Source organism: Mytilus edulis, chromosome 6, assembly GCF_963676685.1.
Source record: "Mytilus edulis chromosome 6, xbMytEdul2.2, whole genome shotgun sequence".
In the NCBI taxonomy this organism is placed as follows: Eukaryota; Metazoa; Mollusca; class Bivalvia; order Mytilida; family Mytilidae; genus Mytilus; species Mytilus edulis.
In genome coordinates, this window is record NC_092349.1 from 43,268,516 (window position 1) to 43,291,364 (window position 22,849).

General features: G+C 31.6%; 2 protein-coding genes across 2 annotated transcripts in view; both read left to right on the forward strand.

Annotated features, from left to right (window-relative positions):
* Window positions 1-10,111, forward strand: part of LOC139526402 (uncharacterized) — a 65,149-nt gene extending 55,038 nt beyond the window's left edge. Inside the window, exons 7-11 of the mRNA XM_071321546.1 lie at window positions 225-358; window positions 3,188-4,423; window positions 5,239-5,538; window positions 7,888-8,118; window positions 9,923-10,111. Coding sequence (XP_071177647.1) covers window positions 225-358; window positions 3,188-4,423; window positions 5,239-5,538; window positions 7,888-8,118; window positions 9,923-10,111 — 2,090 coding nt within the window. The remainder of the gene's footprint in view (window positions 1-224; window positions 359-3,187; window positions 4,424-5,238; window positions 5,539-7,887; window positions 8,119-9,922) is intronic.
* A 514-nt stretch (window positions 10,112-10,625) lies between these two features.
* On the forward strand, window positions 10,626-12,273 carry LOC139526403 (heat shock 70 kDa protein 12A-like). The gene is made up of 2 exons (XM_071321548.1): window positions 10,626-10,668; window positions 11,621-12,273. The coding sequence occupies exons 1-2, from the start codon at window positions 10,626-10,628 to the stop codon at window positions 12,271-12,273; spliced, it is 696 nt and encodes a 231-aa protein (XP_071177649.1).
* Window positions 12,274-22,849: the final 10,576 nt, after the last annotated feature.

Consider the following 22,849-nt stretch of genomic DNA (forward strand, 5'->3'; position numbering starts at 1 on the left):
TTTTCTTTGATTCGTTTTCTCTGTTTATTTGAGCCATTTTATAACAATTTGAATTTGTTGTATAACAGAATACTTTTTGTAATCACCATATTAAAAAGATAGTAAAAGGTTTACCTTAGTATGTCCATTATAGTACGTGAAATATAAGACAAGTAACATAGAAATAATTTTCACGTTAATATGTAGATATGATTTATTAATATATTATAATTTGCGTGTTGTAGATTATATTAAACGGTGGTTTAACATCTTTCACTGCTTTTGCTCGGCGTTAAAGAACACAAAAGAAAAAGGGCGAATTTGCAAGACACAAAATCCACCTGTTATTGCTGTTGGTACCAACACTGACCGATTCAAGGTATAGTTTTGTACAATTTTAGAAATAAAAGGATATGTTTTCAACAAGGGATTAATGGACGAACATGTAAAAACTAAGGGTCATCGATAGACCTCCAACAATGTTTAAATCGATTTAACCAGTTTCAATCTGATACGGTCATTTTGATCCGAACAATCAATCATTAAGTCATAGTAATAACCATTCAGATAATTTGCTTTGAGTCAATTAAGATATGTTCAGTCTAGGTTTAAACTGTTCAGTAATTGTTCATTACGTATAAGATACAATACAAATGTAACAAAGAAACAGGCCGGAAACAACCGTTGCCGGATAGTTTTTCTGCACGAGTAGTCAGGTCAACCTGACTACAAGTGCAGAAAAACTATACGGTAGGTTGTTTCCGGCCTTTTTTTTGTTACTTTTGTTTTGTATCTGACTTGTACGACGTTTCACGGAAGAAGTATTACATTTTTCAAGACTGATCATTTTTAAATGGCCTCAAAGCAGTTAATGTAAGTTATAGAATAAAGTAAACACGTTTTTGTTTTTATTTCCCTTCAACCGAGTTTTTTTTCTACAAAATAAAATCAGGAATCCAATAATTTGACAAAAAAAAGAACCATTTCATGTCACATTTGATACTTTTAAAATGCAAATTCGTAAAAAGTAATATATGAAAGAAATATTATTTTGGTAAATAAGATATCGTTTGATTTTATGGGTGAAACGGAAAGCGGGGAAAACAGGGAGAGGGGGGGCTAAATTGATTTGAAATAAACAGGCTGTTCCACGCCCCCTATTCCTCCTTTAAAAAATTGTTTGCTGCCAAATACATGCATTCAACATTCAGTGGGGGGAGGGGGGTCCGGGAGTTGGAACCCCCTTTTTTGGACGATTTATGTATTTTAATGGAGACATATAGTTGGACATTTTTTTCCTGGGTTGGGAACCCCTTTCTTAAAATGGATGGATCCGCCCCTGATAGATTTGAAGGCAACTTAAATATAAATTCAATAACAATATAAATGTAACAAAAGAAAACACTTTTTACTTATATGATCAATCGTGAATTGGTGAGTTAATAAGGATTTTATCTTTTGGTGAGATTTGATTTTCATTTGCATATTTCCTGTCTCTTTTGATTGAAATATAAACGTCGGTATCATCATTTCTTTACTTTCAGCATTGTCCAAAATGGTATTCATGTCCATGTATTAAAGAAAATACGTTTATTGACCGAATATTTTGCTCCATAAGAAACGGGTGTGATATGTTCTTTTCTGAATATATTAACTATTTACCTTTACAACGCCATCACCCAATATTTATAATGTTTTTAAATTAACAATATTATATATATACGGTATTCGAAAAATCAGCATTGTCCAAAATGGTATTCATGTCCATGTATTAAAGAAAATACGTTTATTGACCGAATATTTTGCTCCATAAGAAACGGGTGTGATATGTTCTTTTCTGAATATATTAACAATTAAGGTCTGGTTTTGGCCCAAGAAAATAAAATGTTTGATAACTTTTTCAAATTGGAACATAATCTTTAGAAATGCATAGAGTCAAGAAATATAAATAAAAAACATTAAGATTCTTAAATGATGACGTCACAATTACGTCATAATATATACTGTTTTCACAAAAACGATAAAAATTCAGAATTTATGCAGTTTTCTATCTTTATTTCTGTTGTGGAAACATCGTGCGCAGCCCAGAAACAACAAAATAATTTAACTGAAGCTTTATCATTACTATTGACAAAATCTCACCAAACATAAAGTTGTTTCTTGGGTGCGCACATACTTTTCCAATCGAAAATATACTTAACAATTTGATGAAAAACAAGGAAAATCACAAAATTTTACAAAATATGCAAATTAAGGCATGATTTGTTGCCATGGTAACTTGTTTAATGTCCAAAATTATTTTGTTTTTCTGAATACCCTCTACCTGAGATACTTTTCAGTAATTTTAAAATATGTATGATAACTTTTAAATTTGCAGTAATTTTTGGGCCAAATAAGGGCCTTATTGCCCCTACTCATTTGTGATTTGCTTTACCATAGTAATTTTTTTCTCATAAAATTTGGGATCAAAATATGTTTTGTAAGGAGTTTAAACATACCCCCATCCCTTTTTGAAATTAAATGTTGAATCCCTTAGTGTACTGATATGAATAGTATTTTACTGGAAATGTTTAAAAAAATATATATATTGATGCTAACGTAAATATTTTATTTAAAAAAAAGACAGGAAATATGTCGGTGAACCAAAAAGTTCAAATCTAATTGAAAGTTAAAGTGCCCATGAACTCACTGATCATGCACGAGTGATTCTATTCATAAAAAGTGTCCGTGTAACAACTAAAAAGAGTCCGTTTATCGTCTTAAAAGAGTCCGTGTAACACCCTTTAATGTTCTGTTTTTCTATAGCTCTGAGGGGGCAAAGTCGTACAACTCATTATAAACATCAATATTATTCTGAATTGTCTAAAAAGGTAATATACTGAACATTACTAAATTGACTGCAAGCTAATTGTCTATAAAAACTCAATTTACTGTAGTCACTTGTACATTAAATTTAGTCTAGTCAGTTATTTTTATTATATTTCAAATAGGAATAATAAAAAGAAAAGTCGTAGTGTATCATTATATTATTGAATCACGTACAAATATGATATTTTGCAAATATTGCTGAACAAACATAGTAATTGCCGTAATAAATAATTATCGAAATCTAATTCGCATTTAAGAATTTCATATTTTGAACAGATGATGCTAGAATGTGTACTTTATTCAAGATAGCAATCAATAAGATATAATTTTTTTTATAAAGTTAGAAGAATTGGACGAAAAGACAAACACTTTTCGTGATGAACTGTGTAATATTGCAAGAAATGCTAGTTCTGAAAACACAGGCACTCTGAGAGAGGTTTTCGTTTGCTCAACTACTAGTGACGATAACGGAATGTTTGATGAGATACGTAAAGAAATTTCCAAGCATATAAAAAGGCTGCCAGGTTGGGGTGTGAAAGTGCCGGTTAGATGGGTTGTTCTCGAGGAATTTCTACGGAAATTAAAAGCAAACGGAACTTTTATTCTACAGTTACAAGTGTTAATCGAAATCGCAAGAGACAAACGAATTGGCATTTCAGATTATAAGGAGTTATTACTATTTTTGCACTTTAACCATGAAGTAGGAAACATTATTTTCTTCGCAGATGACGACTTAGAAGATTATGTAATTCTTGATCCTAAGTGGTTAGCACAAGCGTTTAGATGTTTTATGACAGACAGACATAAGTTAAGCGTTAGGGTTATGGCAACAAAAGATTTCCAAAAATTGCAGGTCACGGGAGAAATGAGCGACTTAATTATTTCGGAATTGCTTAGTTCAAATCAATATTACAATTTTGTTACCCACAAGTCTTACCTTCTGAAGGTAATGAACAAATTTGATATTCTTATGAAATATAGGAATACAGACTTGAAAGATGTTTTATACATGCCATTTATGATACAAGACACAAACTGGCAAAATGTATGCACATATTTTGCTACCGAAAAGAACAAAAAGTCATCATGGCTGTGTTTTGAATTCGAATTTTTACCTCCGGCATTCTTCAATCATATTCTTTGTATCTTTATTAGGAAATATGAAGTAAGCATGTTTATGCTAGACAATAAACAAATGTCTGCTATCAGTCGAACATTTGGGCTTTTTGATCTTGATACTTCAGGTAGGGAACTAGTAGTTTTACGAACATTTGAAAATGTTATAGCTATACAGTTGTGGACTCACACTGACACAAATATGGATCCATTAAATGAGGCAGAAAAATTGAGAAAAAGTCTGCAGTACTATATATCAAAAGTTTCCATAAAGTATAGATTGCATGTTGATTATAATATATATCCAAAGTGCAGAAGCGGCGACTTTACACAAAGCGGGAAAAAAGTATTTTCTGAATTGGAAAAGATATCTCATCTCAAATGTTTAGAACACAATGTAATGCACGACACAGATGATTTGTATTTGCCATGGTATCCTGTCCAGAAACGTAATCAGAATGTAAGTAAAAACATGTATGGCGTGTGCTAATTTTAAAAAAAACTTAAAAACTTAAAACTCTTCGCTTTCGCTGAAGTTTAACATTAATACCTTTACATAATCCTTTTCTCGATATTCATCATCTTTCTTTATTTTAGCTTGCAGCAATTTAACGTATACACGTAAAGATATTTAAATATTTAATTTCAAGTAATCTACGATCTTCTAAGAAATCGTATTTTTTGTCACCAAGGACGTTGAGTGCGATATGTATGTGTATTCTGATGATGGCAGTGGTAGTGTTAACTATTTGTATATAGCTTAATAAATCTTAAAAGGCTAGTAGGGGTCGACAATATGATATAGTTGTTTAATCTATAATGAGTCAACTGAAGATTTAAGTGATTTTTAATAAGTTTTTAATATAGTATTGCTCTGTTGTTTTTTTTGGTTTTTTTTTGTTTTTTTTGGCTAAATGCAATTACTGTACTATATTTTGACTCTGGTGAAGGATAATTTTTGAAGTTAACATCATTTGTTGGTAATATATATCAGACCTGTGAACGTTTATTATCATCTGTATGTATCCCTCTTCGTCATCAGTCGTTGCTTTAACAAACATAATTCAATTTTTTGTCCAGACTTTTCCGAGTTGATCAGACCTTGTATATCTACCAGCGGTAAGTATCGGATGTAATTTTTTCTAAATCAAAACATCTTCTGTAAAATGTTCTCAATCCTACAATTGATGTCAAGTATCGAAATAAATTCATATGGTGTTGAAACCAATAAACGACACATTTATATTTATATTTAAACTTGTTACTTCATTACAGCAAATTCTTCCAGATAAAGTTATTGTAGCAGCAATTGACTTTGGAACGGCAAATTCCGGATATGCTTATTGCAATAAATCAGATTTTAAAGAATCCGGATTTAATGCTAAAATTTATTGTAAGCATTGGAAAATACATGGAAAAGTGACATACAAATCTCCTACGTCTGTGTTGTTTAACCCTGATAAATCGTTTCACAGTTTTGGGTTTGAAGCAGAGGAATTTTATCGCGAAAAGTCAGATTCTATAGATTTTACAAAATGGTACTTCTTCAGGAATTTCAAAATGCTACTTTACAAGGTACGATATGTAATAGTTTTAAGAGTACTTAGATAATTGTTACACTTAACATGACTAAGTATATTTTCTATTTTTGTAAAAGGTAAACACATACGATTGGTGGACAAAGAAATATTAAGTAAAAAAATATAAGCAGTGTTAACTCATGCTCTTATTATTTTTAACTGTCATTTTTCAATTAAACAATTACTTTGTCAACTAATAAGTTGTGGCATATTATGAAGATCCTCAACATATTTCAGTTCGTTTGAAAAAAAAATATTTTTAATATTCAAAGAAAGTATATTTTACAGATTTCATTCTTAGAAATTACTGAATCGAGCTCTTCCAAAGATGATCAAAACAACTTTAAAAATATATTGAAATTTACACCAATGTTTAAGTAGATTGTTATGTTCACGGTCAAAGACGTAAAACTGATACAATAAGACAAGACACTTAAAGAATGTCATCTCAAAACATACGACATGTTCCAATTGTGTCATGCTAGCAAAACGTTTTTCAGTTTTACTTTTGCATAATTCTTTTATTTATAATCAATAAAAACGACAAACTATCAATACCAAGACAAAAAAGTGTTTTATATTGAATACGTAAACTTTTCCTTTCGTTTTTATAGGTTTTATTTAACAGGTGTCATATTTTCAAATGTTTTGTGTTGAATTGATTTTTATTGCAAGTCCTTCTATCTGTATGTCAGTGTCCAATTCATTTTCAAATTAAAAAGTCATTGAATAACTACAGATGATATTATGACTTTTGACGTCCAGGATAATTTTGTTCTTTCAGGAATCTTGTGCTGATAGGAAATTTTTGGTATTAACTGATACAATTATTCGCGGTATTTTTAGACTCTAATGATATATAGCTTAAAGTATGAAATTACGGATTTTTTGTGTTATTAAAATTTGCTGTTACAAAATGTTAGAAGTTATTCTAAATTAAGGAACGTATCTCCCTCATGCAAAGCTCTGATTCCTTTGACGGATTTGGCTATACTTTTTTACCTTTTGGATTATTGCTCTTCATCTTTTATATAAGCTTTGGATTTTAAATATTTTGGCCACGAGCATCACTGAAGAGACATGTATTGTCGACATGCGCATCTGGTGCAGGAAAATTGGTACCGTTAATGTTATTACTACCACTGGGTCGATGCTTCTGTTGGTGGACTGTTAGTCCCCGAGGGTATCACCAGCCCAGAAGCCAGTACTTCGGTACTGGCATGAAAATACGGATTTTTTGTGTTATTAAAATTTGCTGTTACAAAATGTTAGAAATGATTATAAATTAAGGAATGTATCTCCCTCGTGCAAAGCTCTGATTCCTTTGACGGAGTTGGCTATACTTTTTTTACCTTTTGGATTATTGCTCTTCATCTTTTATATCAGCTTTGAATTTCAAATATTTTGGCCACGAGCATCACTGAAGAGACATGTATTGTCGAAATGCGCATCTGGTGCAGGAAAATTGGTACCGTTTATGTTATTACAGTAAATTAGCTGATTTTATATAATCACATTAATCAGTGATTTTTTAGAAAGAATTCAAGTAAATATGTTCATCCTAAATTAGATATAGGAAGATGTGGTATGGGTTCCAATGAGACAACTCTCCATCCAAGTTGCAATTTATAAAAGTAAACCATTAAAGGTCAAGGTACGACCTTCAACACAGAGCCTTGGCTCAAACCTAACAGCAAGCTATAGAGGGCCTAAAAAATTACTAGTGTAAAACCATTCAAACGTGAAACCCAACGGTCTAGTCTATATAAAAAAGAAAAACGAGAAACACGTATGGACTACATAAACAGACGACAACTACTGTACATCAAATTCTTGACTTAGGACAAGTGCAAATATTTGCAACGGGATTAAACGTTTTAATGGTACCAAACCTTCTCCCTTTTCGGAAAAAATGTTATAACATCACAACATAGAAAGACAAACTATAAAATATCTGTCGGAAGGCTTAACTCAATCACAAAACGCAAATTAACACACAATAAACGAATAAGATGTTATTCGAATTGTTTTTCCGATAACGGAGTCTATTATTACAAGCTAATTGCTACCATAGAGATAATAGAAGAGATATAAGAATATGTGCCATTACAACAACACTTTATAATCAGTTTCGATAACATATGGTAGGCATTTTTGAAGACAATTACAAATGTACCCTGCTACAGTTTAATCAGTTGTATGAATCAGTGAAATATATGTCAATTATAATGATAATGGTTATGTGTAATTATACGTAAAATCAGTTCTGTATTCCTTGTACAAGTAATGAAATAAGAAAAATAACACGTACTCTAAATAAAAAATCTTTCAATTGTTTTAACAGGATATACTAACCAAAGATACATTTATCAGTGACATCCGAAATGCTGGGAAAGACATGTTAGCCGTTGATGTCTTCGGTGCTGTTATAAATTATTTCAAAAATCATTTGTTAAAAGACTTAACCTTACCAGGAAATCAGACTTTTGATAACGAATACGTTCATTGGGTGATCACAGTTCCAGCCATTTGGGACTATGAAGCTCGACATTTCATGGCGGAAGCTGCAAAAAAGGTACTGCAAAGAATCATCTTACTTATTTCAAACGATCTTGTCTACAAATGCTTCATATTTAAATGTATGTACATTTTTGTTTAACAAGACTGCGTTGACGCAGATTTCAGTGATATTACCATTTTGTTTATGTCTAACTTCAGAAAATTTAGAACAAGGGCAGTTACCTGGATGTTCCAATGCAATTAAAAATAATAAATAAGTATTAGATTATTTTAGTATTTTATTTAGACATGGATAATAATGTGTGTAGTTTTCTAAGACCTTGAGTTATACGGTTGAGTTTAAAGTAACTGGCTTCTTTGTAATGAATTTAGATTGTTTTTATACGACGTAAACACTATCTAATATAAAAAACTAAAGAATTAGGAATGCTCAATATAAAAAACAAAATTTTATAAATACATTGATGAGAATAGAGTATTATGGATAAACCCACATAAAGCTTATATAAATGGATCGATCTGCATTTTGATCCGGGTATCTATGATGAGTTTATCTACATAGTCTTATCCTAAACGAATAATAGAATTCGAAATTGTGAATTGATATAGAAAAATCAGGATTATGATAATAGTCTTTGTAGAAATTAACTCAAATATTGGATTTATATCATTGTGTAAATCTTTAAAATGGGATTATAACCTATCGTAAAACCTTCGGAAAAATGATGGGAAAATTTAACTGCTTGTTAAATTTGTTAAATGTAGACTGCTTATTTCTAAAGATTTATATTTAGGAGGTTTTGTCGCCATTTATGCCACTCATTTTCTTATTTGTAATTAGTATTCGTTATTAATTTATATAATTATTGAAAAGCCTCCTGCAGTTTTGTTTTGTTTTTTTTTTGTTTGTTTTTGTTTTTGCTTTGTCTGTTTGTATTACCTTTACATCTTTTGTCAACTGCGAAGAATAAGTAAAATGCATTTCTACTATTTTTCAATTAATTACAGAAAAACAAGTGAAACATTCTATTTAGAAAAAAAAAACTAATTTCGGGGGAGTGTTTTTTTTATGTTTAATTAAACATATTTAGAATGTTTAGAAACAGACAAGATAGTTGAACTACATCCTGAACATGTATATCACATTCTTGTGATGTTTTTTTTTTTTTATATTTGAAAAAAAAATGACATTATTCAATCTAGATCTTATGGAAAGATACATATATGTAGTACAGTAGTAATATGTTATTTTTGGCCCGAACTTTGCTTCATATAGTAAAAGTAAAAATAGTCTGGAAGCTGTTGTTCAGTAACTGTTATTGTCGTTCGTCAATGTGGTTAATAAGTGTTTCTCGATCCATGTTTTTTATATAGATTCCGCCGTTGGTTTTCCTGTTTGAATAGTTTTACACTAATCATTTTAATTGCCCTTTTCTTGCTGTTCGATGTACACTAAAGCTTCGTGTTGAAAGCCGTACTTTGACCTATCATAGTTTACTGTTGTTAATTGTGACTTTGATGGAGAGTTGTCTAATAGGCGCTCATTCCATATCGTCTTATATTTATTTAGAAAGATTTGTCTATTTTACAGGTCATGTTTTTGTCACATAGCTATTTAATCTTTAGGTTCTTACACATCCTTTGCTAATACTACTTGATCTTGATAAGGAGTTAGAGGTATATATCATTTAAACATTCGAATGGTAAGCAAACAGTCTCCAACAAGTGTATTCACTTTATATCCAGTCGTAAGTTAAAACAAAAGTGTATTTTCAGCAAGGGACCATATTCAACTGAATACGCGTTACTCTATATGCATGTCAAAAATGCATGAAAAACTCTTTTGAATATCATTGTAGGCTAATATAAAACTTGATCAGTTGACAATTGTTGCAGAACCCGAGGCCGCATCATTCTATTGTCGCACGGTACCAACTGAGGTCAAATCAACTTCATGTGGTAATAAACAAATAGCTTTAATGCAGAAAGGCTCACAGTATATCGTTTTGGATCAAGGAGGTAAGTTACAAACCGACAATACTTTATAAAAACAATGTGCACGCTTGGAGTAGGTTATGATTACTCTTGTTGATTAAGTTTGGTAAAGTTCATATTTCTTGGTTTTCTTTTAAAAAAAAAATCAATTTACCTCAATAAAAATTATTTCGATAAACAAATTGCGAATCGTTTTCTCAGTTTCAAAATTAAATATTAAGTCAGCTGAAATTCGTCGCAGTTATCGGTAGAAATAATCTAAACTATCAATCGCGCTCACTCGAGATGTAGTTTTCCACAGTCCATTCATAAATCGTCAAAACAAAAACCACTTCTGACCTACCTTTTAAGTGATCGCACTGTAATAATTCTGACCTTCACATTTTCCAGAATGTTTTCCATTGTAATTCCGCCATTTTCGTTTCTATGAGGATCCTTTTTTTACATATGAAATAAGTCACTTTCGGGGTTTCCAGTAATGTTCTTTTCATTTATGTGATAAAGTTTCCCGCGCTTTATGCAAATTTCATGAAATTGAACTCCACGGAAACACTTCCGGTAAAAACAATGGCGGATTCCACCATTCAAAATCGTGTTGCAAAATGTGAAGGTCAGGATTATCACAGTGCAATCACTTAAAAGTTAGGTCAGTAGTGGTTTTTCTTTTGGCAATTTATGAATGAAATGTGAAAAACTATATCACGAGTGAACGTGGTTGACAGTTTAGATTATTTTTACCGATAACCGCTACGAATTTCAACTGACGGCGACTTTAGTGTTTAAAATTTGTTATCAATATATTTTGAGGTTTTCGTCCTGTCACTTCAAGTTAACACCGTGAGACTAAACTATATATTTATCAAAAGAAAATTTTCTAAACCTGGAGAAAAACAAACATATAATTGATTATTTTATTTTTTTTATTTTTACTGAACAATTTGACTCACAACGAGAAAAAAAACAAACTAATTGCACTTGTTCTGGCAGTTGTATCTAATAGATATTGACAGTTTTGTCGTATAATAAATATATAAATATATTCTGTCAGTTTGGTCCAAGAAAAGATTTTAACAGTCATACCCTAAAGCTACTAATTGTAATCCTATAAGTGACATCATCTTTGTGTTATATTTCTTTTGGCGTAAAAATTTGGAGTGTTGTGTATAAATAGGGGAGACGAAGCTATTAACAAATTGCATTAACTGTTGGAGGTTTTTTTTTATTGTTTAATTTGAAGGATTAATTTTGTTGGAAGGGGAGTATGTTTGGATCTCCAACTGCTCACTAATAATTTTTAATTCTACTAAAAGAGGGACGAAAGATACCAAAGGGACAGTCAAACTCATAAATCTAAAACAAACTGACAACGCCATGGCTAAAAATGAAAAAGACAAACAGAAAAACAATAGTATACATGACACAACATAGAAAACTAAAGAATAAACAACACGAACCCCACCAAAAACTAGGGGTGATCTCAGGTGCTCCGGAAGGGTAAGTCGTATGTTCCTTTGATGGTCAATATAGAACCAATTTGACGGAATTATTTTCTGAATTTTTAGGCGGAACTACAGACATTATTGTTCATGAAGTTAAAGGTCCTGATACCCTTCAAGAAATACATCACCCTTTTGGAGGTTGTTATGGAGGAAATACAGTAAATGAACAGTTTGTTTCATTTCTTGACAAAATATTTGGTGAAGACGTTGTGCAGCATATTCGTAAAAACTATCCATCCGAATATTTTGACTTGCTGTCAGAATTTGAAAATAAGAAGACGTCCTTCAGTGGAGAAAACAGTGATGACATTTCTGTTCGTTTACCTTTGAAATGGCTTACTTGCTTTCAGGAAAAAACAGAGAGATCAATATCCGAAGAAGTAAAAAAGCCAACATTAAAGAATAAGGTCTCTGTTAGAAATGACAAGATGCGAATCAAACACGATGTGTTTCTGTCATTTTTTGAATATTCAATTAAGAAAGTTTTGGAAATTTTAGAAAAACTTTTAAAAAAGCCACATATTAGAAATATTGATTTACTTCTGGCTGTAGGGGGTTACTGTGAATCGATGTTTCTAATCAATGCCATAAGACAAAGATTTCCAAAGCTTAATGTTATCCAGCCAAAGGATCCATCTCTCGCTGTATTGAAAGGTGCAGTTTTGTATGGTTTTAAATCACACACTGTTAGCCGGCTAGCATCACATTATTGTTAAAAATAAATGAAATTGATTAACTTAAATTGTAATGTCCTCCCTTGGGTGGACCAATAGACCTACATATGGTAAATTCTGGAATAATCTATTAACTTTCACTTAATCTTAATTCTCAACAGATGATTTTGTGTGAAGGTCAATTTTGTAGTATCAAATCTTGACAAAAATGGTTATATTTTAATTCGCTATACGTCTTTTCAATCACATTTAGCAACGGACTTAATACTCAGGGCCATGTATGACCTTTATAGAATTTTATAGAAGTACTATAAATAAACATTCATTTGTTATCCATGAATTTAATTTATATAATTTTTATATACTACTATTATTATCTATTATCAAGTGTTATTAATGGTTAGTTAATTTATCTTGTAACTGACACTTCCTGTCTAACTCGGAACTTAACATAGAAACTAGTATGCTGATCTTTAGCTCGTTTTATTTTTAAGGAAAAGGTTTCCATTACAAATACCTTTTGTGATTGAAAACATTCTACGGTTTGTTGACACGAACTGGAATGTGTAAAGATGACAAAAATATAACAAAACTCTTGTATTTTGTTTCATATGATAGATATAAAAGGATGTGGTATGCGTGGCAATGAGACAACTCTCCATCCAAGTCACAATTTGTAAAAGTAAACTATTATAGGCCAATGTCTGTATTCAATACAGAACTTTGGCTCACATCGAACAGCAATCTATATAGGGTCCCCAAAAAATACTATTGCAAAACCATTCATAACAGATCAAACGGTCTAATCTATATAAAAAAAAACGAAAGACGAGAATTACTTATGAACCACATCAACAAACGACAACCATTGAACAATCGGTTCCTGACCTAAGTCAGATGCAAACAAATGCAGCGGGTTTAAACGTTTTTATAGTTACCAACCTTCACCCTTATCTGAAAAGATAGTGTAACATCACAACATAAAAGGACACACTATAAAATATCAATTGAAATGGCTTAACTCAATCAAAAGACATATTAATACAAACAAGTGAATATACACTGAACAACTAAATTTGATCTAGGACAGAATGTAAAGACAAAATCAATAAAATAAAATAAAGGTTGACGCATTAAACATGTTAAATAGAAACAGATATAAAAATGTATTACATTTTTGCCTCAAAAGACAAGAGTGTTACAAACATAAATATATGTTAGGACATAGTTGTTGGTAAAGGGGAAAGTATATGAGAATAAGAATAAGAATACTTTATTAATCCAATTATAGACCTGGAATAGAATATGGTAAATTCTGGAATAATTTATCAACTTTCACTTAATCTTAATTCTCAACAGATGATTTTGTGTGAATGTCAATTTTGTAGTATCAAACTTGACAAAAATGGTTATATTTCAATTCCACGGGTTTTAAATTTCATACAATGATTACAATGATTTGTTTTATAACAATGAAATAATAAAATGAAATACATCACAATAGAATACTGAACAGTTATTGCCTGCACATGGAAGTGAAAGTAATATGGAAGACAATCTGTTTCTTTAAGGATTATTCCCCTTTTAATAGATATGGTGTTTTGAGCTGCATAAAAATGAAATGCAGCCCCAACTGATTAGATATAAGGGTATTTTTCTCCCATGTACACACAGCACCAATTACTAGATATTTATGTATATAATTTTATTTTGTTTACAATTGCAAGAATATGATAAGCACGTTAGAGATTTGACTGCAGTTTATTAATGCATATATAAGCATTTACATATTAATAGATGAAATATGCATACACGTAGATGGAGAAATGTGAATTTAAATTTAATTTTTTGAATTTAAAGTATATATATATTACTTTATAATCAGTTATGGACTTCAGAAGTGAACTAACATTCAATTGTTTCCATATTTTTTGTTATCTTTCGTGAATTATTTTATGGAGGGAGGTAGTAAATAGGCATATTTAACTTGTTGATCAATTCCAAAAAGTAACGATTTTTGCTATGCAAATATCATTAAAAAAATGCAATAAAAAAAATACTGAAATGCAATTCAAGCTAGACAAAGAAGAGAAAATGTATGGCTCATTGTTTAAAGGTCTAACCAAAAGGCCGTTTAACACCTATGACAAAAACGAAAAAAACAATAAACAAAGACATTGATTACACTAGGCAGATAATATTGTTAGACTATGAATTAAAGGTTTTTTCCCGTTAGATCCCGTTAATCAATAGATTACTTTTATAATGTGACATACATGTTAGTAAAAATCAATAAATGAATGAAACGAGAATATTAAGGAAACTGAATATAAAGACTGTGGTTAGTAAGAACGTCACCATTATATATATAATATTGATCGTTGACTATTTATTCAGTCATTTTATATATATATATATATTGCATATATAAAACAAAAAGTTGAATGTGTTTCATCTTATTGTGTGATGCATAGGTTTTTTGTGTTTCATCTTATTGTGTGATGCATAGGTTTTTTTTATGTACAGTCTTAATTAAAAAAAAAAGAAAATAAACAGAGAGTGGCAATTAAGTTACAGGATAGTTTATCGTTGTATAAAGCTCATCCATTACGTTTCATCTGCAAACCTCTCGATAAAAACCACCTGCAGGAATTGAGACGGATCGATACTAGTTGTATTAACCGCGTATAGTCTCCATTCATATATGCTTTTTTTCTACAATGCAACTCGACACTCGGATCACAATTATATCATAACAAAAAATTATCACATAACCTTCAGATTTCGTATTCAAATACAAACCTGATTGACGGCTTAAACAAACAGAAACTGCTATTGTGAATTACATAAGCCGTATTTGGCACAACTTTTGGGAATTTTGAATCCTCAATGCTCCTCAATGCTCTTCAATTTTGTACTTGTTTGGCTTTATAAATATTTTGATATGAGCATCACTGATGAGTTTTATGTAGACGAAACGCGCGTCTGGCGTATTAATTATCATCCTGGTACCTTTGATAACTGTCACATTTCATTCAAAACTATCATAATGTAAATGCAAGCGAACTAAACTGAATGATTAGTTGCCTTTATGTACATTTACCTGCAGTCTAATATTTTGCACGTAGAAAAGCAATGCATGCAACACATAAATGCTTTTATGAAAATACCGAAATCTAAGGTAAGACAAAGAAAGGTCTCTCATCAAACCACAAAAATTTGAAAAAAAGTATACCAAATACCGAACTCCAAGGCAAATTCCAAAAAAGGGAAATACATAAAATTAATGAAAACGAACAAAATCAAACAATATCAGTCAATAGAACAAGTAAAAAACAACTGCCAGATTTCTGACTTGGTACTGGCATTTTCTGAACAAAATGCAGATCTAAACCCGGTTTTAATGCTCCCTAAACCGCACACTTGTATGACAGTTGGTTGTACTTCCGTTATATTGACAACTTTAAGTGAGTAACAAAGTACACAAGCCAACATACTAGGGTAATGTGACAATAATAAACATACACCGCAAATTTGCCACACAAATGACTGACAAATCTATACAAACATAAAAATACATCTAACAAAGACGCAAACAATAAAGGAGTAGATCGTAGCATTGGACAATTATGTAATAATGGGTTATATAGAATTTCTAGACAGCTTGATGGTTAAAGTTATGTATATATTAATACAAAGGTAAATAAAATAGAAACAACACTTTAAAAAAAATGTGCGTCCCAATCGCACCTCCGAAGACACATGCATTAAAGTTTCTTTAGTAAAAAGCCTAAACCCCGAGAATATTGATAAAGAATTGCACAAAAACTCCTTATTTTGGGGTTATTTTTTCAATTTGATATGTGCCCTTGTTGAAAAAGTGTTTATGATTTGACTAAGAGGTTCGCTAAAATTAAGATAGCTCTGCAAATATGTATATATTGAACCGTACGAATGTCATAACAAATGCGCAAAAAGAAGAAAACGTTCCGCTAATTATGAAATATGATTCAAATTGAGATGTGAAATTTCAAAATAGAATAGTGATTTGTTTCGATTCATATCAGATCTCTTTGATGTCCATGAAAAAAAGGCTACCTCATTTTCAAAGAGGCCGACATTGTTGAATCTAATGATTATCGATTTTTAGCTATGAACCAACATTCGTGACAAACAAGTATGTACGATAAACATATTTTGATAATTAAGTTAATATCTTCCTTTGACTTTGACAAATCTATGAAATGTATACCTGGTTTAATTTTAAAAATCAAAAGCTTTCATCAGAGACATATATACACATTGAATTTGAAGCAGAAGTGATACAGTGGCAGTTGTGCAGATGGATACAAAAGCAAATAAATTTCTTGTGTGTTCAACTTCATTTGTCTTCTTTATGTTTACAAAGTATACATGTACATAGTTTTTACATACATGTAGTATGATTGCTAATGAGACATGATTTACATGTATGACTATCATTGGAAGGCTACTCTATAAATATATCTTTGTACATCAGGAGAATGGAAAATGCTATCTTTTGTAGCATAAAGGTAGCATAATGTAAAAAAAAGAGAAACTGTTAATTTATCCAACAACGCCCCTGTGAATATATATCTTGACAGTACTAAATAGCAAAATATTTCGTTTCACAAATTCCTTCCTCACCATGGAAAGTAACATATTTAATTGTTCACATGAAATGACAAAATGTGTAGAAAAAGAAGCAAGAAATGTTCACTCTACTACTGTACACTAGTCACCCACATTGGTCACCATCTATGTTTGTTTCAGTCCTTTAACAAATTGTCAATGGTGCTTATTTATATTTATCTGTTGTGTTGTGTTGTTTCAGTTTTACATGTCCTCATTCTGTAATCACTATTTCACCACTCCTGTTTAAACTTTTGAAAAAATGTTTATGCTAATATTTTCTGCAAGGCACAGATGCTATGACTAAACTGAAATGTGAGGTTTATGTCAATGAGACAACAACACAACGACAAAAATATTCTTTGCACATCTATGAATGTTTAAGAATTCTTGTGGAGGTCAAAAGCACATAATGTGTACTTATATATCCATGACCTGGTACATGTATGTACCTATTGATGCATTCCGTCCTAAACATTATAAGTTGTGTGAAGAGACCAAGCAGTTTATATGCTTATAAAAAAAACTGATTTTATAATGAATTTCTGTATAATAAATTCCGGGAATGAGACTATTTTATTTAAAACAGATGAGATATTAGTAAAGGTTTAAACAGAAGCAGGAGATGTCTAGGGGCAATACAAAAGGTACAAGGTCGTGTAACACAGAGGAAAAAATAACAAATGAAAAGAAAGAAAAAAAAAACAACCCCCATAGCACTGCACCGAAAATTACCTTGAACAACATAAACCCACAAAAGATCAGATAAAACTTGTGCACAATTTTAAATCTTTCTAATTTCAAACTCAAGTTTCACTACCTGATAGGAAAGAGTAAAGAGAAGAATGTTGCAGTACTCCGGTGGTCTATGAAACAAAACATTAAAATTCTACAGTTCAGCAGAGCATTTTACTGTACTTATGATACAAATTGTTTTTAATCAGAGTCCGTGATATTAAGTCTTAAAAAAAAAAACTACAAATAATGACAGATTCATATTCAATATTTCATGGCAGCAAAAATAGTGATTTTGACAACACTATAATGTACGTTCATTTAGGAAATTTATGCAAAGGTTCTATAAATAATTTTATTTTAGGTCAATCAACAATTAAAAAGTATAATTAAATTAAAACAGATTTAAAATCAGTTTCTCACGAGACAAATTTCTACTCGCTACATATTTTTTTTATATATATGAAAAAGTTGCTTCATTTCTTTTCTTGTCATGTTAAATGACTATTTTTGTTTTCCTGATTGAATACTATAGTATTGTCCTGGGGTCTGTTGTTCAACTTGTCGTTAGGGCTAACGCGTCGTTAAAATTTCTTAATCATTCGATTAAAATTAATCATATGATTAGTGTGTTGTTCAACTTGTCGTTAATTTTAACGCTGTGTTAAAAATGCTAAAACTGTCGTTAAACTTAATCCACCTCTTTGAAGTGTATTAAATTTTAATCATATGATTAAAGCATCCAAGATGGCTGCTGTATCAATGCAAAAATTAGTTTATCCTCGAAATATGAGGCGTTTAAGAGATATTTAGCTCCGGGAAAGAGATTTCAGCCATAAAATACCTTAATATTTGAAAGAAACACAATATAGTTGCTAGGAGTTGAGTTGAAACATAAATTGGAAAGAGATTTGACAAGATGGGGCGAAGGATCGGACGCACTCATACAATGGGCATTTGATAACAGAGAGAAATTGCACATTTCGGCTGTTTTTCGTTTGTATTTTACCGCTCAGTGACAGTGTTGATTACAAAAAACTAAACGTACGCTGAGACGGGCCACATGTTATTGTGCGGAACCATTCAGCAAATTATGACGAACAGCCTTCATAAATAAATAATGTTACCATAGCATTAATGTACAGGCCATAATTGATTTTCAAAGCAAGTCTTTGCTAATTTCCCCATTTTCGAAGTTCAAATATTAGAACTTTCAGTTTCAGTAGCGCCCTTGACCTAGTCCTAACTGTTTACGCAGGTAAATTATGATGGGTGAATTCGTCCCCGTATATCTCGGACCTTACGATTTTTATCTTTACACGGAGTTTTTAAACAGTGTATATTGTTTTCCCATTTAGTAAAGCTTATGAGCTATGAGGATCCAAATCATGGGTGGATCCAGCCATTTTGGGGGGTTCCAACGTAGCCCAGATTAAAAGGGTTGTTTCAAACCTCACGTCGCCTTTCAAAAACTTTGATTGTCAAATAAAAGGGGGATTCAAACCCCCGGACTCCCCCTTAGGCCTAGGATCCGCAACTGCAAATATTTATAATGAAAATATACTGCCATCAGTGTTTAATATTACTGATTAGGTATTAAGAGACTGAGTCAATAAAATGTCTCATATTTTTTATCTGACACAATATACAAAAACAAGCACCTGTTAATATTAAGAATCTAGGAAATCTCATATTCGAGTGTCAGATATATTTCAAAAGAAGTATTATACCACCATTGGGAGAGAGGTACAACAATGTATGATTTATGTGACTAGTGCTTGTTTTTCCAGATCATCACAGAATATATCTTTGATTTTTTTTAACTTCCAACTCATCTATAGATGCTTCTCTGGTTAGTCCGAGTAAGAAATGATAAGTATAAATGATCATAAATTGCATCAATATTAAAAAATAAAGAGCATGCAAATATCTCATAGAGCAAAAAACACGGATAATTTATATTGACCATTTGTTATATGGTTGTGGTCTTCAGTGGCGACACGTACATGCAGGTCATGTTCCGGAGCACCTGAGATAACCCCTAGTTTTTGATGGGGTTCGTGTTGCTTATTCTTCAGTTTTCTATGTTGTGTGTGCTATTGTTGTCTGTTTGTCTTTTTCATTTTTGGCCATGGCGTTGTCAGTTTATTTTCGATTTATGAGTTTGACTGTCCCTTTGGTATCTTTCGTCCCTCTTTCATAAATTAATTTCACTTTGCAATGGATCAAATCTACGAATGGATCCAGGTAATGGGTGCAGTAGGAGGTCCACCGGAGTTTTGAGAGAGGAATTCTTGGCATGTAACAGATGGAAAATTTAGGGTCAGAATTCATAAAACAGACATGGGGCAGTGGCAAATATGGCATGCATATTTGAACACACAGAGGGTACCCCTGGCACCGACTGTTTTCCCCCAAAAAACATAAATCTATTTCTCTTCTATGTGACTTCAGACTTTATGTTTTCAATTTTAGTTTCACTTTCTATATTCTGTATTTATTCTTATGTAAGCCCTAGGTGAAAAATAACTTGATGCAGGAATATATTAATAATAAACATCTTGGAGTTGGGCTATTTCTTTCTGTCCGGGTGGGGATCAACTTCAAGCAGACAACATGCATGCGTATAACGACACTGAAGATTTTCTTTTTTTTTTAAAATAAAGACAGTTGTTGTCAGTCATGACGTCCTTGAATAGATCAGTTAGAAAGCAAGGTTTGTAGTTTAAGTACACAGGAAAACCTCATTTCTAGTGTTGAAAATAGAGGGAGCAAAAGTTCCACATCCAGGGAATATTTTTATATAAAGAACTTTTTATTTGAAAGGTTTATCTTTTTTCAGTTTAATTTAAAAATAAAAAAAATCGACAAATTGTGATTGGTCTTTCTTCCTTTCTTTTGTTATCTAGTGAATTATCATGTTAAAAATCCAGTGGCAAATACTTCATGCCTTTATATAACGGAGAGCAATTAGCTAAACTTTTTGCCACAAAAATAGATACATAATCATAATTCATAGTTATTTTATTCACAGTGAGCAGCCATCTTTGTTGGTCGGTTGTAGCACAATCTCATCAAATGGTAAAAAAGACCACACAATAGGTTCAAGGACACAGTTATCGTCCTTTGGTTTTCGTTAGTTAGTCCCTACTGTGAACAGTGTATAACTTGCATTTGTATTTGATACACTTTCACAATTTATTTCTTGATATCTAATGCATGAAATATTAAGTAGGGGGCTGTTATTACATGTTATAAAAATTTGGGTGCTGAATCTTTATGATCCTTTATGTTAAGTAGTGATTTGGTCAGTTTAAAAAAGGTCAATTTTTATTACGTCGGAAGCTGTCAGTTAGAGCTGGTAGAAGTTTCTATTAATTTGATACACTACACTGTAAAAAATCTTTTTGAGAAAGAGTAGGTGCGATTTTTTAAATTTGAATTTATTGTCTAAAAGAAATGCTCTACGAAATAACTGTGTTCTCGGGCCAATAGGGACCAAATTAACATCTTCTACTTGTATACCGTAAATCAGCATTTCGATGTGCCTGTAATTCAGTTGTTGCATGTCGTTTGTTGCTATATATATTATTGTTTTACGTTCTTAGTTTTGTTCATGAATATATATAAGGCCTTTAGATTTCTAGTTTGAATTGTTTTACTCTCTTGATTTGTCATATCTATAGGTCTTTTATAGCTTATGCTTCGATGTGAGTTTTGCTCGTTTGAAGGCCATACGGTGACCTATATTATATCTGTTAACTACTACATCTTTTGGTTCCCGATAGGGAATTGTCTCTTTGACAATCATGCCACATCTTCTTGTCTTTATATTTACTATTAGCAAAGCCCATACCGTATAGTCAGCTATAAAAGGCCCCGATAAGACAATGTAGACAATTCAAACGAGAAAACTAACGGCCTTATTTATATATATATATATATATAAAAAAAATGAACGAAAAACAAATATGGAACACATAAACAAACGACAACCACTGAATTACAGGCTCCTGACTGGGGACAGGCACATACATAAATAATGTGGCGGGGTTAAACATGTTAGCGGGATCGCAACCCTCCCCCTAACCTGGGACAGTGGTATAACAGTACAACATCAGAACTAACTATTTCAGAGGTGTTTTCAGGGGCCCAGGCCCCCTCCCCCTTTTGTTGAAAAAATTTGGTTGATTATATAAAGGGAATCACTGAAGCATGATTGGAGCGGGCCCCCTCTTAGGCAGTCAGTGCCCCTCCCCCTTTATGAAAATTTCTAGAATTAACAATTTGTTATTTCAATTTTAAAAAACCATTGAAAAGGTTCTCGGACTGTGCCATTACACGTGCACAAGTGAATATTTAAAATTGTCACACTGTATCTTCTTATGCCGTGTGAACTGCAATCGATTACAGTTTTGTTTTTATTACGATCTACACCATCCGTAGAAATGATCTGAAATGTTAACTTGGCATGCCATACTTGATCAAATGCGGACGTGAAAGAAAGCACCCTTCACATACGCGTCAATGGAGATTGTTATTCCAAATTATTTCGTCATTTTTAAAACAAAAGCGTATCTTTCGCATGTGTAGAAGGTATGACTTAACTAACAAAAACTATTTTAACAGACATTTGAAGGAATCATTATGTAAAAACAAAGACTTCAACTGAATTATCATTGCAATCACGGACACTGTCGTTGTTGTCAGACACCAAATTCCGGCATTAAAATCATGGTCATGAATGATGCATTTTGATTGAGGACGGAAGACAATCTCTGACATTGCTTCTGAGTTAGAACAGTCACATGTTGCATGATAAGACTATTTCAACGACGATTGAATTTTTTTAATATAATTAAGAAACAAACTGATTTCAAGTTATTCATTGAATGTTGGTTTTTCGACCACCTGTATGACCTCATCATTTCAGATACAAAGATTTATGAGCAATAACATGAAAAACTCTGGCCCTAGTCATAATTTAAAGTGGAATGCAAATGGCTTTTGCTGATTATTACAAAATGCACCCGAAACCATTTTCATGGTAAATAAATGCATATTACTTTTGAATTTGAGATTACTTAATCAGTCCATTCACTGAAATTATTTTTTCATTCAAGCATATTTCATTTTGAACTGGAAACATATCTAAAATATTTTTATGTTTCCATAAGAAAAAACATGAACATGTTATAAGATATTTATTCAATAATTATTGGTACCCAAA

Bases quoted from the DNA above. Each gene is read 5' to 3' on its own strand.
- LOC139526403 (XM_071321548.1), top strand. From the start codon at position 10,626: ATGGCGGATTCCACCATTCAAAATCGTGTTGCAAAATGTGAAG. The intron at 10,669-11,620 runs GTCAGGATTATC...CTGAATTTTTAG, and splicing joins TCGTGTTGCAAAATGTGAAG to GCGGAACTACAGACATTATT.